Below are 18,185 nucleotides of genomic sequence, written 5' to 3' on the forward strand. Positions count from 1 at the left end.
GTAATACGCCAGTATGGCGACGACGAATACACGTTTCCAATGTGCGTTCACCGCGATGTCGCCAAACACGGATGCGACCATCATGGTGCTGTAAACAAAACCTGGATTCATCCGAAAAAATGACGTTTTTCCATTCGTGCACCCAGGTTCGTCATTGAGTACACCATCGTAGGCGCTCCTGTCTGTGATGCTGCGTCAAGGGTAACCGCAGCCATGGTCTCTGAGCTGATAGTCCATGCTGCTGCAAACGTCGTCGAACTGTTCGTGCAGATGGTTGTTGTCTTGCAAAAGTCCCCATCCGTTGTCTCAGGGATCGAGACGTGGCTGCACGATCCGTTACAGCCATGCGGATAAGATGCCTGTCATCTTGACTGCTAGTGATACGAGGCCATTGGGATCCAGCACGGCGTTCCGTATTACCCTCCTGAATCCACCGAGTCCGTATTCTGCTAACAGTCATTGGATCTCGACCAACGCGAACAGCAATGTCGCGATACGATAAACCGCAATCGCGATAGGCTACAATCTGACCTTTATCAAAGTCGGATACGTGATGGTACGCATTTCTCCTCCTTACACGAGGCATCACAACAACGTTTCACCAGGCAAGGCCGGTCAACTGCTGTTTTGTGTATGAGAAATCGGTTGGAAACTTTACTCATGTGAGCACGTTGTAGGTGTCGCCACCGGCGCCAACCTTGTGTGAATGCTCTGAAAAGCTAATCATTTGCATATCACAGCATCTTCTTCCTGTCGGTTAAATTTCGCGTCTGTAGCACGTCATCTTCGTGGTGTAGCAATTTTAATGGCCAGTAATGTAATTTCTTCTACGGTAGTGTGTATCAACTGATTCGTAAGCTTACGTACAGTTTGTATCTATCATCGGAAATGCAAATTATATTTTGTTGGAACACTCTCTTTGTCAGGGAGACAGGACATGGACGCAGTTGCTCCTATTGCACACCTTGTGGTAGGCTAGAGAATCTCTGGTCTGCAGGATCCCTGATGAGGAAGTAGTCAACAGAATCGTTTTGAAAGGGAATTTATGGCATAAGCTTGGTGAAGGATGGGATCTGTTGATCAGTTGATAGGACAAATCTTGGTGCTCCAGGAAATAGTCGACTTGGTTATGGAGACAGGAGTGGAGCCTAAAAGTTGTAAAGAAACCCTTCTCGAGCCTTGACTACAGAAAGCAACTACATTTAGATGAAGGTTGCTACAATTATGCACAGATAAAGAAAATTCCATAGTATACACTTGCGTGAAGAGCTGTACAAACTGAAAACTTGACTAAAACTATTACAAAAGCAAGAGAAAAAACTGGGAGTTTTTCTGAATTAAAAAGTTGGATACAAGTCAACATATTTCCTGTCTAGCGGGTAATCTATGTCGCCCTCTTATAGCATAACACTGTTTTAGTACGAATATTTCATGACGTAAGAGCAAAGCATCCATCAGTTTTCAAAAGGGAACGACCAAAAGAACAGCAACATATCCGATAATTGAAGATTTTTGTGGTGAAACACAGGTCACAGTAAAATAGTCTATCACATTAGGACGTACTGCATAATCGAAATAATTGTTTGAAAACTAATCAAGTACAGATTCATCAGTTTAATAAAGAGAGTTAAAATATAACTACCTTAATTTCTTAAGATATTACATGAAGATTATTTTTCCACACAGGTCAGCGGGTTCTCTTGTCCTTTTCACTCTACTTTTCCACAATAAAAGTTTTGGAGAGAATCCTTTCGTTGCATACGTCGGCCAGGGCGTCTTGATGATGGTTTCTTGCATGCTGGCACACTTCGTTGGAAACCATCTCGGCAGACGATTTACGCACTGCCTGGTATTACTGATTAGCGCCCTTGTTTCTTTCATTCTCGTGGCGCTGACAACAGGTACTGAACTGCTATGACTCTTCCTACTGAATGAAACGCGTATTTATTAATTTACCAAATTTTTCTATGTATGACCTTGTTGTACTTATAATAAGTAAGAAATAATTTCACTTTTGACAAAAATATGACCAACAAATTATTAACATTTTCTGCTATATTTGGTGTTAATTTAGCTTAACTAAAAAATAAAAAAACCGAACGCCGGTTCAAAAGGCAACAACTTCATCTACGTATAGAATACCAACTACGTGCACTGGACTTGAGGTCAAACTTATAATCTGCTGTGCGCAAAATATAGTAACTTCTCGCCTATCTTCCATTACGAAAAGGTAACCCACAAAAACTGAAATGTACTATCAATTTGGGAGACTATATTACTGTTACTGAATACAGATGAAGTTAAGCCTCAGAATCTCTGCTCCGATACGTTTCTTACGTTTCTGACTATAGATGAAATACTTACCCATCAATAGTTAACCCATTCGTCACACGTGAAACAATGATAGTATATTACATGATGATGATGATGATGTTGGTTTATGGGGCGCTCAACATCGTGGTCATCAGCGCCGGTACAAGTTCCAAATCTTTCCATTTCCAGTGTCGGCACTGCCCGAATGATGATGAGATGATGAGCACAACACAAACACCCAGCTCCCGGACGGAGAAAATCCCCGTCCCGGCTGGGAATCGAACCCGGGACTCCCTGATCCAAAGACAGCGACGCTAGCCACTAGACCACGAGTTGCGGACGGTATATTACATGTTCTCATCACTTACAAAAGAAACAATTCTTTACAAACTAGACAACTTATACAACAGCGCTACAAAGAGTGAAAACATAAATATTTCTCCAAGTTTTCAGTGACCATACAGAAAATCTCTATATTAAGAAAAAGTTCATACATCTCACGTGCATGTACTCGTAATATCGTGTTATTGTGTCACACCCTGAAGAGAGAAAGAGACACAGGATGAAACAGATTCGATGAAAAAGCCTGAGTAAACTGAATAGTAAGAAAATGCTGTTATCGACCTGAGTTGCTTCCGGACACTGTAGTGTTTTACTAGGTGCCGTACTATGCTCGAGCTTTTCTTTTACCTGAGAACCGGCTCACACAGCCATTTATAGTGATCCGTACAGCCTCACGTGCAAATCAATAGCAGTGCAAGTTATTTCTATCACATGCAGTATCTTTCTATGCCGTTAATATCGGATCTCCATTGAGAGTTCCTTGATGTTTTATGCAGATTAAACATTGAGGCTACTCTTCCGATTGTTGTTGCCCTTCTTTCCTGTTTTGCTTCTCATTCCTATTTCCCTCGAGTCTTCTGCTGCTAATCGGAGTTGCTAAAAAGCAGGCGCGGCCATTTCGTAGACGTTCGATATGTATATTTTGCCCGAGCGCATGGATCTTCGAGTTTTGCGAGAACTGCGCTTTTCTGTACAAAGATGCAGCAGTTTCGCCGATGCGTTCATGAAGATGTTGAACGTCCTCAGTTTTGTGCCCGATCTCAGAAGTGACACCGCGATACAGAAGTAGCGCTATCATTATCGAAAAAAAAAAGGTTCAAATGGCTCTGAGCACTATGGGACTTAACATCTGAGGTCATCAGTCCCCTAGAACTTAGAACATGAAGATGTTGAACGTCCTCAGTTTTGTGCCCGATCTCAGAAGTGACACCGCGATACAGAAGTAGCGCTATCATTACCGAAAAAAAAAAAGGTTCAAATGGCTCAGAGCACTATGGGACTTAACATCTGAGGTCATCAGTCCCCTAGAACTTAGAACATGAAGATGTTGAACGTCCTCAGTTTTGTGCCCGATCTCAGAAGTGACACCGCGATACAGAAGTAGCGATATCATTATCGAAAAAAAAAAAAGGTTCAAATGGCTCTGAGCACTATGGGACTTAACATCTGAGGTCATCAGTGCCCTAGAACTTAGAACTACTTAAACCAAACTAACCGAAGGACATCACACACATCCATGCCCGAGGCAGGATTCGAACCTGCGACCGTAGCGGTCGCGCGGTTCCAGACTGAAGCGCCTAGAACCGCTCTGCTACCAGCGCTATCATTATCGCTCGGTTTTATAAGGTTCGAAGTCTCATGACACGCTTTTCAGCGGCGCTGCCCAAAACCATCGCAGCATACTCAAGTACCGGAGGGAACAGTGGCTTGTACAGTATTACGGCGAGGTGTGGACGCAATGTCGAGCTTGGATTCACACCAGTTACAAGGTGGTGGTTCTTCTATAAGCCTTTTTCCTCATGTAAGGGATGTGTTGTCACTACGTTAGACGCTTGTCCTGCTTCGCGACAAGGTGGCTTGCTTCCCAGCGCACTACGTTGCCGAGAACTCTGATTTGTTGAAGCGCCGCTGGAATTCGTTGGAAGCTGATGATGCCGGACTAGGTTTTGGCCGTGTTGATACTGAGCAGCCACTGGACGCCCCAGGCAACGAGGTCTTTACAAGAGCCCTGTAGATGGCTCTAGAAAATGAGTGGGCACATTTTGGCTGCTCACATCGTGGTGCCACCTCCATAGAGCCCAATATGTACCTGATCAGTTCTTGGTGAGTCGGCAGCGTACAGAATGTACAGGATCATCTCGCACTCGATCCCTGTGGTAACCCTACACGGTATGACGTTCAGTGGGTGTGTCGTTTTGCGGCCTCACGCGGAACGTACAGTCTGCCAGGTAGTTTTGGAGCAAAGACGTGGGGGACTGGGGCGACAAGCTAGTATAGGAGTCCTTCACGCTACATGCTGTGGAAGGCTGTGGAGACATTTCAGGAAGACGGCTCCAAAGTATTCGTGGCGACCCATGGCGTCGAAAACGTCCTCCACCAAGGGCGGAATCTGCTGTTCCTTCTAGTGACCACGTTGAATTCAGAGCTGCTGTCTGGGTTTTAGGCCTCTGCTTCGATGTGGCGTATAATATAACAGAGGTAGATTCTTTCAACGGTCGTCGAGAGTGCTGGTATTGGACTAACAGGTCTGCAGCTATTCGCCAGTTGAAGGTCATTTCCAGTCTCGGATATGGCTAGGATATCGGCATTTGCGCGCTGCAGGATAACAACCAGACCCGAGGATTTCAAAGAAGACATCTGCAGCCTGTGGGACGGCGATAGGTGTTAGCTGCTTTAGGACAATGTTGGCAATGCCGTCCGATCCTGCCACTTTCTTGGTTTTGCGCTGACGGGGTGAAGCTGGTAGCTCTTCAGGTGACACGGGCTGAATCTTGTCACCCTTGTAACGGACTGTAAGACATAGTCACAGACATTAAGCTATCGTGGCGATTTTATTGTCATTCACAGAATCTCCTACGTGTCGTAATTTGGCGGCAAGTGTGTCTTTAAGGATGTTCAATTTTTTCTCTAGGCTCGCAGAGGACACTTTGGTCAAAATAGAGTGGTGGAATTCTTCGATTTCGTCTCTATGTTGACTGATCTTCAAGTTGTAGACATACGGTTACGTTGAATCAGTCTCTGTTACTACTTGCCTCCACCGCTCCCTTTATTTCACGGCGGAGGCGTTTTAGCAGTCTCTTTTGTCACAGGTTCCCTCGTGAACTGCCACAGCTTACAGGATATCAGGCGGCAGCTGTAGCGAGTTTTGTCCTGCCCTGCTCAGCAGTCATGACGTGATGAGTCTACAGTCCACCGAGGCGCATATCGTGCATGGGCGAGGGCGGGCTCGTGTCTGTATCTGCATCTATAAGGGACAGTCAAATGAAAACGAGACAGTTGAAAAAAAACTAAATTGTTTATTACTTCAAATCTAATCACCATATATGTTAATTCATTTATCCCACTGTGAGGCAAGACGGTCAATGATGCCGCGCGGGATAACCGTGCGGTCAAAGGCGCCTTGCCACGGTTCGCGTGATTACCCTCGTCGGAGGTTCGAGTCGTCCCTAGCGACATGGGTGTATGTGTGTGTGTGTGTGTGTGTGTGTGTGTGTGTGTGTGTGTGTGTGTGTTGTACTTAGCGTAAGTTAGTTTCAGTTAGATTAAGTGGTGTGTTAGTCTAGCGGCCGATGACCTAAGCAGTTTGGTCTCATAGGAACCTACCACCACCGATCTACCTACCTACCTACATCCATACTCCGCAAGCCAGGAGGCGGAGGGTACTTTGAGTACCTCTATCGGTTCTCCCTTCTATTCTAGTCGTTCGTGGAAACAAAGATTGTCGGTATACCTCTGTGTGGGCTCTAATCTCTCTGATTTTATCCTCACGGTCTCTTCGCGAGATATACGTAGGAGGGAGCAATATACTGCTTGACTCTTCGGTGAAGGTATGTTCTCGAAACTTCAACAAAAGCCCGTACCGAGCTACTGAGCGTCTCTCCTGCAAAGTCTTCCACTGGAGTTTATCTATTATCTCCGTAACGCTTTCGCTATTACTAAATGATCCTGTAACGAAGCGCGCTGCTCTCCTTTGGATCTTCTCTATCTCTTCTATCAACCCTATCTGGTACGGATCCCACACTGGTGAGCAATATTCAAGTAATGGGCGAACAAGTGTACTGTAACATACTTCCTTTGTTTTCGGATTGTATTTCCTTCGGATTCTTCCAATGAATCTCAGTCTGGCATCTGCTTTACCGACGATCAACTTTAAATAATCATTCCATTTTAAATCACTCCTAATGCCTACTCCCAGATAATTTATGGGATTAACTGCTTCCAGTTGCTGACCTGCTATACTGTAGCTAAATGATAAAGGATCTTTCTTTCTATGTATTCGCAGCACATTACACTTGTCTACATTGAGATTCAATTGCCATTCCCCACACCATGCGTCAATTCGTTGCAGATCCTCCTGCATTTCAGTACAATTTTCCATTGTTACAATCTCTCGATATACTACAGCAACAACCGCAAAAATCCTCAGTGAAGTTCCGATGTTACCCACAAGGTCATTTATGTATATTGTGAATAGCAACGGTCCTACGACACTTCCCTGCGGCACACCTGAAATCACTATTACTTCAGAAGACTTCTCTCCATTGAGAATGACATGCTGCGTTCTGTTATATAGGAACTCTTCAATACAATCACACAATTGGTCTGATAGTCCATATGCTCTTACTTTGTTCATTAAACGACTGTGGGAAACTGTATAGAACGCCTGGTTCTGCACATCTGTTCGACGTCCCTTCTTGAAAACGGGGATGACCTGTGCCCTTTTCCAATCCTTTGGAACGCTACGCCGTTCTAGAGACCTGCGGTACACCGCTGCAAGAAGGGGGGCAAGTTCCTTCGCGTACTCTGTGTGAAATCGAACTGGTATCCCATCAGGTCCAGCGGCCTTTCCTCTTTTGAGTGATTTTAATTGTTTCTCTATCCCTCTGTCGTCTATTTCGATATCTCCCATTTTGTCATCTGTGCGACAATCAGGCCAGCCGGAGTGGTCGTGCGGTTCTAGGTGCTACAGTCTGGAGCCGAGCGACCGCTACGGTCGCAGGTTCGAATCCTGCCTCAGGCATGGATGTGTGTGATGTCCTTAGGTTAGTTAGGTTTAATTAGTTCTAAGTTCTAGGCGACTGATGACCTCAGAAGTTAAGTGGAATAGTGCTCAGAGCCATTTTGCGACAATCTAGAGAGGGAACTACAGTGCAGTCTTCCTCTGTGAAACAGCTTTGGAAAAAGACATTTAGTATTTCGGCCTTTAGTCTGTCATCCTCTGTTTCAGTGCCATTTTGGTCACAGAGTGTCTGGACACCGATTAATGATTTCATGGAAAAATATTTGCAGCTGCATACGGAACCATAATTGTACCTAGGCATGCACCTCTTCGTCAGAAGCAAATCAACATGCCATTTTTCAGGGCTCCGAAGTATGAAAACCACACTGGAAGAGATTGGGACTATATGAAGGACATGTAAGAGATTTCCAGCGCAACTTCTGCGGCGTTCCGGGAACAGCCTTGGCAACGTGTATTTTGTTTTCATTTGAGTTCCCCTTGCACACTGCCGAATCACTTTAATGTGATCGCTGCCTATTTTAGACGTCAAAGTGCAATAGCCGCTCACGGACGGCGGTGGCAGCACTAGCAGTGGAGGGTATACAAGTCGTGTCGGGAAGACATCAGTGCAATCATTGTCATAATACGGAAACGGAGCCATTTATTTAACGTCCAAAAGGGAATGATCGTTGGCTTTCGGGTCAGAGGTAGAAACATTTCCAAAAAGGCTCAGATTGTAAACTGTCTGCCTGCTGCTCTGGTTAAAGTACACCGTACACAGCAAACCGGCGCTACGAAAAACCAGCGTCGAGGTGTACCATAGGACATACATGACAGTGCTGAATGACGGCTGCGGAAACGTGTACGGGCGAACTGATGTGCAACTGTTGGTCACCTGACTGCCAAGATGAACCAAGGGGTTGCCAACAGGGCCTCCTCAACGACCGTTCAGCGAACGTTGCTGCGTATGGGCCTCCGCAGAGGGTGCCTGTTTCAGTCACCTATACTGACTCCTGTTCATCGGCGACGAACGCTGGAATTTTCACGCCAGGCGACAGGTGGCCTTTTCAGATGAATCACGCTTTATACACTATCGGCGGTTTACAACGCTCGTTTAGGCAGATGCTGGGCTGGTCCTCACATTCTGCCTCAGACGAATTAATCCACGAACAGCTGCAATACGCTAACACACGAATCACAGACAGAAGGCGCACACGAGTTCCCTCCCCTACCTTACCTTGGCTATTATGGTGTCAGAACAGTCATCCTGCCGTATAGTTAAATAATAAATTTTTTTTAAAAGTACGAAATTCTGAAATTGTGAACTCCGTACAAGACGGGATAAATGCTAGAGAAATGAAAGAAGATGAGCCTGCTGAAAGTGTTTTGTACACTGAGCTGGCAAAAAACATGGGATACCTCCTAATATCACGTCGGACCTCCTATTTGCCGACGTAGCGGAGAAACACGACCTGGCATGGACATAACAAACCGTTGGGATTCACCTGCTGAAATATAGAGCCATACTGCCTCTATAGCTGTCCATAATTTTGGAAGTGTTGTTGGTGCAGCATTTTGTGCATGAACCCACCTTTCGATTGTATCCCACAAACGGTCGATGGGATTCATGTCACCCAAATCAATCGCTCGAATTGTCCAGAATGTTCTTCGAACCATTTGCAGAAAGTGTGGCCTGATGACATGGCACGTTGTCATGCACAAAAATTCCATCGTTGAAGTCGATGAATGGTTGCAGATGGTCTCCAAGCGGCCGAAAATAACCATTTACAGTCAGTAATCGGTTCAGCTGGACGAGAGGACCCAGCCCATTCCATACGAACACTGACCATATCATTATGAGGCACTACCAACTTGCACAGTGTCTTGTCGACAACTTGGGTCTATGGCTTCGTGGGGTCTGAGCCACACGCGAACCCCACCGTCAGCTCTTGCCAACGCAAATCGGGACGCTTTTGCCCTGGGCACGGTTTTCCAATCGTCTAGAATCCAACCGAAACGGTCACGAGCCCAGTTGAGGTAAGGCGATGTCGTGGTGTTAGCAAAGGCACTCGCTTCGGTCGTTTCCTGACACAGCCCATTGACACCAAATTTCACAGCACTGTCCTAACGAATACTTTCGTAGTACGTCCCACATTCATTTCGGCAGTAATTCCTCGTACTGCTGTTTGTCTGTTAGCACTGACAACCCTATGCAGACGCCGCTATTCTCGGTCGTTAAGTGAAGCCGTCGGCCACTGCGTTGTCTGTGATTAGTAGTAATGTTTCAAGTTTCATGTTCTCGGCAAGCTCTTGACACCGTGGATCTCGGAATATCGAATCTCCCAATAATTTCCGAAACGGAATGTCTCATACTTGTAGCTCCAACTATCATCACTCGTCCGAAGTCTGTTAAGTCTCGTCGTGCGGCCATGATCATGTCGGATACCTTTTAACACGAATCGTTTGGGTACAAAAGAAAGCTCTGCCAATGCACTGCCCTTTTATACCTTGGGCACCTATTATTATCTCCATCTGTGTATGGGGATACCGCTATCCCATGACTTGTTTCACCTTAGTGTATATCAGATTACACGTTTTCTTCCAAATTTGAAGCTTCCGCTTACTTTCTTGCCAGCCGTAAGAAAACTTCTAAAAACCTGTAACAACTTCAAAATTCTGTTTATCGTCTTGAAACTTTGTCAGCTTTTTTTTCTCATTCACCACAACGTAATGATAGAAAAGTTACTGTTAAACAGTTATGTGGCTGGGCTAGGAGCGGGCGTCAAGAGGCGGCGGCTTTGACCAAATACAGAACGCCTTATAACCATCAGCGAGGAAAGTAGCGCCTCCCTACCTTACTCTCTGTTATTTATAACATGATCTGTATTTGGTTCGCGCCGCCGCTTGGTTTTGAAGGAAAGGCCGTCCTTGCTTCTCCACCGGTTATTCAATTTCTCTTGTGGACAGCCAGCAACCTCATTACGGAATCACTCTTTGGGTGAGATAACTCTACTCCGAATACTAAGGCATGCTACGTTAACGAACGTGGTGGCTTGTTTTTTCATGACAACGTTTCGTGGGTTTAGAGCATAAACTCGACAAGTTCAGCTAACGCGCTTTCCTTAGGTGTTGAAAGATCAATGTATAGTCTGCTGGCCTATCATATCTGCTGGTCTATCAATTCACACCCCGACAAGAATAGTGACACAACTCAAAAATGCAATCCTTGGGATAAATCCACTCAAATAATGCTATAAAACTTGCACTAAAGTAGTACAAGCTTCCTTTAAATTTTAAGTACAAATTTTAGATACTGAATTCCATATATTTTTTACAACATTAGTATGGCCATGTAACTGTGTCGTCGTCGAATGTGAGTTGTTATCAGGTAATTATTAATTAGTTATTTGATTTGTGTCACTTTGCTAGCTTTTATAAAAACTATTTTTTCTTACAAGCTCTCGTGTAATACTTTTACCACTTTTCCACACCCCAAATAATTTTTTTTTTACTTACTGTAGTATGACATTAGATACTTCATCAGGAGAATTAGTATACAAGTTAGAATAAAAAACGGGAAAGTTGAAATGGTTTTACTAGAAACATAAAAAATGCAAAATTATTTTTTATGCCAATTACTACAGTATAATGTGGAACATGAATTAGGTACAATTTAAGGAACGCAATATACTAAAATAAATAATGGTAAATCAAAATGATTCATATGGCTCTGAGCACTATGGGACTTAACTTCTGAGGTCATCAGTCCCCTAGAACTTGGAACTACTTAAACCTAACTAACCTAAGGACATCACACACCTCGATGCTCGAGGCAGGATTCGAACCTGCGACCGCAGCGGTCGCGCGGGTCCAGACTGAAGGGCCTAGAACCGCTTGGCCACTCCGGGCGGCAATGATAAATGTACTTATATACTGTGGGAATACTTTTCGCTGAGGAGAGGTATTTAATATGCACTTTCATTAGAGCAGATATTTCAGTATTCTTTTGTATGCTGCAACGCATGAAATTTCGTAATCTTTACAACAGCTGTAATCGTCAAAACAGTGTCTGTTCCTTCAGACATGCATGCATTTATGAAACGTATTGTAATGTAAGATGCAGACACTGTATAAACACAGGCACTGTAATAATCACTGATATTAAAAACTACATTCAACTTACCTTATACAGCGTGGCAAGAGTGCTACCCTTTTTAAATGATCCATACACACCTCCCACTCTTCTTGCCGTGGCGAATCGTGAAGTAGCCTACAACAACAAAAAATGGTTCGAATGGATCTAAGCACTATGCGACTTAACATCTGTGGTCATCAGTCCACTATACTTAGAACTACTTAAACCCAACTAACCTAAGGACATCACATACATCCATGCCCAACGCAGGATTCGAACCTGCGACCTTAGCATCAGCGCGGTTTCGGATTGAAGCGCTTAAAACAACAAAACTGACACTATTGCCGTGAGGTGGACGAAGCGCAAGATAGACACCTGAAGTTTTTCGTGCACTTTGAGGCACTTCACACGTATTTTTTAGCGACAAACTAAAAACAGCCGTTTTTTGACTTGTGTCACTTTTCTTGCCAGGATGCGATATGTGATTCGCAACTAGATAACGACTGCTCATCTGTGACGTTGTAAGATCAGATCGCACACTTTTACTCTTATCTCTCTTCTTACCAGAGTCGTTCAACAGTTAATGTAGTTGGCTCTTAGGATCTAGTCTACAAATAATAGCGCACGACTTGGAGTTGGTAGCACCGCGTAAAACTCCTGATGGAATAATATACACATATAAAAAAGTTTTGCATCACCTCGGTTCCGAGAGTTCCGGAATCTGTTCAGAAAATTGGAATAGAGACCTTCAGAGGTGGTGGTCCAGATTGCTGTACACACCGGTACCTCTGATACCGAGTAGCACGTCCTCTTGCATTGATGCATGCCTGTATTCGTCGTAGCATACTATCCGTAAGTTCATCAAGTCACTGTTCGTCCAGATCGTCCCACTCCTCAACGGCGACTCGGCGTAGATCCCTCAAAGTGGTTGGTGCGTCACGTCGTCCATAAACAGCCCTTTTCAATATATCCCAGGCAGTGTCGATAGGGTTGATGTCTGGAGAACATACTGGCCACCCTAATCGAGCGATGTTGTTATCCTGAAGGAAGTCATCATGTGCACGATGGGGGCTCGACTTGCATGAAGCCGAATGCTTCGCTCATATGCTCCCGATATGGTTGCACTATCGGTCAGAGGATGGCACTCACGTATCGTATAGCCGTTACGGCGCCTTCCATGACCACCATCGGCGTACGTCGTCCCCACATAATGCCACCCCAAAACAGTAGGGAACCTCCACCTTGCTGCACTCGCTGTACAGTGTGTCTAAGGCGTTCACCCTGACTGGGTTGCCTCCAAACACGTCTCCAACGAATGTCTGGTTGAAGACACATCCGACACTCATCTGTGAAGAGAATGTAGTGCCAATCCTGAGCGGTCCGTTCGGCATGTTGTTGGGCCTATCCGTACCGCGCTGCATGGTGTCGTGGTTGCAAAGATGGACCTCTCCATGGACGCCGGGAGTGAAGTTGCGCATCACGCAACCTACTGCGCACAGTTTGAGTAGTAACACGACGTCCTGTGGCTGCACGAGAAGCATTCCTCAACATGGTGGGTGTTGCTGTCAGGGTTCCTCCTAGCCATAACCCGTAGGTACCGGTCATCCACTGCAGTAGTAGCCCTTGGGCGGCCTGAGCGAGGCATGTCATCGGCAGTTCCTCTCTCTCTGTATCTCCTGCACGTCCGAACAACATCCCTTTGGTTCCGAGGCGCCTGGACACTTCCCTTGTGGAGAGCCCTTCCTGGCACAAAGTAACAATGCGGACGTGACGGAACAGCGGTATTGACCGTCTAGGCCGTGTACCTCCTTCCTGGTGAAATGACCGGAACTGATTGGCTGTCGGACCCCCTCCTTCTAATAGGCGCTGCTGACACAAGGTCGTTTACATCTTTGGTCGGGTTTAGTGACATCTCTGAACAGTCAAAGAGGCTGTGTGTGTGGTACAATATCCACAGTCAATGTCTGTATTCGGGAATTCTGGGTACCGGGGTGATGCAAAACGTTTTTTGATGTGTGTATTTGATTGCCAAATAAATGATCTCAGCTACACCTGATTGCAATTTTTCAAGTAGTAGGCAGGTTGAATTACATGAAGTTCCCATTGCTCAAACATGCTTTTAAATAACTACTAAGCATAAGTTTCAGGTTGCAGCATAAAGTTCAGGCCACAGTCACGGATCGGAGCTTAACGTATTGTACTGCTGAAATTCACCAACCACAGTACTCATATAGTGAAGTATCTTAGGGTCTAAGCCATGTCAGTATGTAGCACAAAGTCTTCTTCCAAACTAGTTAGGTACTCTAACAAACTAACGTTCAGTTTTTGTTAGGTGGCTGCGAATGTGAGTCAGTCCAAATCAGCCCTTCAGAAAACAAAATACCTTGCGGTGTTAGATTCTAGTGTCAACATAAACTTCACCACCTTAAACACTCGCGCGACACTTGTAAAATTTTCCTAATTGAGCTTTAGTGCGATCGGTTCAAGACCAGAGTTCAAAAACAGAGTTCAACAGCCTGTCTCACACTGTGAATTTTAACGGTTTCCGAGGCTGAAGAGATCCTGCTGACCATGAATCTGCTCCTCCTAGTGGAAAACAAGATAAGACCTCAAGTAGCCGAATGTGCCTCCTTTTATGTGATTGCTTACTCCCACTAGAGGCACAACAGATTAGTGTAAATTTTAGGAGAAGACCATTAGTTAAATTTGGAGAAAAACTACACCACGCATACTACCACACATTTTTCATCTTTTCACGTGAGGCATTTTGAGATCTCACGTCGGCTGTAAATATTTTGGTCCCTCTTAATCACAAACAGACAGGGTGACCCAAAATTCACCTAACATTTGAAAATTCAGTACTTTACGAAATGATGTTGGCAGCGAGGTAAAAATTGATAGACATGCTTGGCATGACATGTGCACAAAATAACAAGCAGGTGACGCTTCATGTGACACATAAGCAACAATTAGTGTATCAGCTGATTTTTAGCCAAGACGGTGTTCTTTATAAAAGATGCTCAGGATGTTGGCTGTCATTCACCAACAATACATGTAATCGAGGGACAAACACTGTACCACATATCTTTATGTATGGTGAGAAAATGCTGCCGGATGTTGCCTTTTAACATTCCTAATGACGTCGGACGATCGCGGTAGACTTGCGACTTCAGGTAACCCCACAACCAATAATGAGACGGATTAAAGTCTGTGGCGTGGGAGGCCAAGCATCACGGAGGTGGCCGCTCAGCACCCGATCCCCACCAAACGGTGTGCGCAAGAGACCTTTCACACGTGTAGCAACGTGGGGTGGAGCGTTATCCTGCCTGTAAGTCTTAACTTCCAGCAGGTGTTTATAGCCCGTCACTCTCACAGTTTGAAAAACAGCACTCCGCCTTTCCTCGAAGAAAAAGAACCGTTAATGACTGAGGTGGTAAACCCACACCACTCCGTGCCTTTTTCGTCATTCAGTGGGGTTTCCACGACAGTCCTAGAATTTTCGGTAGCCCAAATTCTGGAGTGTGAAATGGGATTCGTCGGTGCAACGTCATCTGTTGGCCGGTTTCTGCACTCGTTTTCAGTTCCAATGAAACCCCATGTCATTCCCGGCATATGTGTGAGGGTTTATCTCTGTACCTACATTATACGTGAATTAGTGCATTTTCAAATGTTCACGGACCTTTGGTCTTCCTGTATATCAAACAAAGCTGTGAGGACGGATCGTGAGTCGTGCTTGTCTAATTCAATCGGTAGAGTAATTGCCCCTGATTGGAAAATGTCCCTAGTTCGAGTCACAATCCAGCACACAGTTTTCATCTGCGAGGAAGTTTCAAAGCGAATGTATCTAAATTTAATTCTACTGATTCTCATATTATGTCACTGTAAAGTGGCCTTCATGCATTTTTTCAGTATTTCTATGAAATATTAAAAATTTTACATCACTTTTTATTAATTAAAACATAACGGAGTTAAAGGCTGCTGCCAGTAAGCATTGATTTATATCAATGGGGAAAGTTGAAAATTTGAACCAAACCGAAATTCGAATCGGGTCTCCTGTTTACTTGGAAGATGTGCTGACCACCACGCCATCTGGGCACAGTGGACACCACAACAACATGTATTACTCTATCACACCTCCCGTCAGACCCAAATTCTCAACTTTATACCACACACTACTGAAGTAGTGCCCCTGCTCATTAACTTCTTATTAACATATGTGTTGTGTCTGAACCGCCCAATGACTCACCGAGAATTTTGGTTATACACCGAAGCGCCAAGGAAACTGGTATAGGCATGCGTATTCAAATACAGAAATATGTAAACAGGCAGAATACGGCGCTACGGTCGACAACGTCTATATAAGACAACATGTGTCTGGTGCAGTTGTTAAATCGGCTACTGCTGCTACAGTGACAGGTTATCTGTTATATTGCTAGAGAAGGCAGAAATGAACGCTATAAGCTCACGCAGGATGGCGTGAGGTCTGAAACAGGATACGTAATGAATGCTATAAAGAAAAGTACGTAGCTTCTGGAATACTTAACTTTAATCCATCATTTGTATACATCGTTCTTGATGAGACATGCTTCATACGATAACTATCAATTGCTATGGCGCCTTGCTAGGTCGTAGCCATTAACTTAGCTGAAGGCTATTCTAACTATCTTCTCTGCAAATAAGCGAGGCTTCGTCAGTGTTGCATCGCTAGCTAAGTCGTCCGTACAACTGGGGCGAGTGCTAGTAAGTCTCTCGAGACCTGCCGTGTGGTGGCGCTCGGTCTGCGATCACTGACAGTGGCGACACGCGGGTCCGACTTGTACTAATGGACCGCCGCCGATTTAAAGCTACCACCTAGCAAGTGTGGTGTCTGGCGGTGACACCACATTATCCAGATTTATGTGGGTTTGAACGTGGTGTTATATTCGGCGAACAAGCGATGGGACACAGCATCTCCGAGGTAGCTATGAAGTGGGGCTTTTCCTGGACGACCATTTCATGAGTGTACCGTGAACATAAGGAATTTGGTAAAACATTAAATCTCTGAAATCGCTGCGGGCGGGAAAAGATCCTGCAAGAACGGGACCAACACGACTGAAGAGAATCGTTCAACGCGACAGAAGTGCAGCCTTTCCGCAAATTGATGCAGGTTTCAAAGCTGGGCCATTAACAAGTGTCAGCGTGCGAACCATTCAACGAAAGATCGATATGGGATTTCGGAGCCGAAGGCCCACTCGTGTACCCCTGATGACTGCGCTACACAAAGCTTTATGCTTCACCTGGACCCGTCAACACCGACACTGGACTTTTGATGAGTGGAAACATGTTGCGTGGTCGGACGAGTCTCGTTTCAAACTGTATCGAGTGGGTGGACATGTACAGGTATGGAGACAACCTCATGAATCCATGGACACTGCTTGTCAGCAGGGGACTGTTCAAGCTGGTGGAGGCTAATGGTGTGGAGCGTGAGCAGTTGGAGTGATATGGGCTCCTTGATATTTCTAAATACGACTCTAGCAGATGACACATACATAAGCATCTTGTCTGGTCACCTGCTTCATATCCATTGTGGATTCTGACGGACTAGGGCAATTCCAGCAGGACAATGCGAGACCCCACACGTCCAGAGTTGCTACAGTGTGGCTCCAGGAACACTCTTCTAAGTTTAACACTTCCGCCGTCCACCAAACTCCCCAGACATGAACATTACTGAGCATATCTGGAATGCCTTGCAACGTGCTGTTCAGAAGAGATCTGCACCCCTCGTACTCTTAAGGATTTATGGACAACCCTGCTGGATTCGTGGCGTCAATTCCCTCCAGCACTACTTCAGATATCAATCGAGTCCATGCCTCGTCGTGTTTCAATCTGCCAGGAACTACTGCTATCAGCAAAAGCTGGTCCATCTCCATAACTTAAAGAGTAAACACTGCGAAGGGAACTGCTTGCTGTGTGGCTTCGGATACCTCGAAAAGGCCATTGCTAAAAGCGGCACACAAGGCTGCAGGTACTCAGTCGGCCAAGCTACACATAACAGCTGCCTCTGTCCATCATAGCACAGCACGACTCTCGGGCTCACCTAATAACAGCAGCCATATCACGATATAAGTATTTGTATATTTATCCCGATCCAAAATAACAGACAGCATGTAACTCTTAACGTGAGTATGATAAATAAAAAATAGAACATTATGTGATATTTTAAAACAAATATATTCAAGTGTTAAAAACTGTTCAGTGACTGAGATGTAATATATTTACGAAATCTTTTGTCTTATTTTCCAGTATCTTCTGAACAATGGCTCATAACCATTGGGTCTCTGATGATACAGTTCTTCTCCAGTTCGTCGTTATTACTTACGAACTTACAGGGCATGGAAATACATCCTACCCGTTTACGCCAAACATGCATCGCCGTCGAATATTTAGTTGTCTCTTGCGTCATGTGTGCAAATCCGTACCTTTCATACCTGGTATGTATCTATGTATTTATTTATAGATAACGAGATGAAAAATTGTGATTGTGCAGTCATATTCTACTACACCAAGGCTGCACTTTGCTTGTCAAAAAATATTTTTTAGAAACAGCAGCAGTTTAGTACCATTTGATTTGTTATAAGCGTATTAACGTAGAACTATCCAGTATTTTCCGCATACGGACGTGAAACTCAAGGCAAA

At 44.8% G+C, this 18,185-nt stretch overlaps 1 protein-coding gene across 1 annotated transcript in view; it reads left to right on the forward strand.

Annotated features, from left to right (window-relative positions):
• Window positions 1-17,962, forward strand: part of LOC124607440 (carcinine transporter-like) — a 65,306-nt gene extending 47,344 nt beyond the window's left edge. The window contains exon 4 of the mRNA XM_047139770.1: window positions 17,793-17,962. Coding sequence (XP_046995726.1) covers window positions 17,793-17,802 — 10 coding nt within the window. The 3' untranslated portion in view covers window positions 17,803-17,962. The remainder of the gene's footprint in view (window positions 1-17,792) is intronic.
• Window positions 17,963-18,185: the final 223 nt, after the last annotated feature.

Source organism: Schistocerca americana, chromosome 3 (genome assembly GCF_021461395.2).
Source record: "Schistocerca americana isolate TAMUIC-IGC-003095 chromosome 3, iqSchAmer2.1, whole genome shotgun sequence".
Taxonomy (NCBI): Eukaryota; Metazoa; Arthropoda; class Insecta; order Orthoptera; family Acrididae; genus Schistocerca; species Schistocerca americana.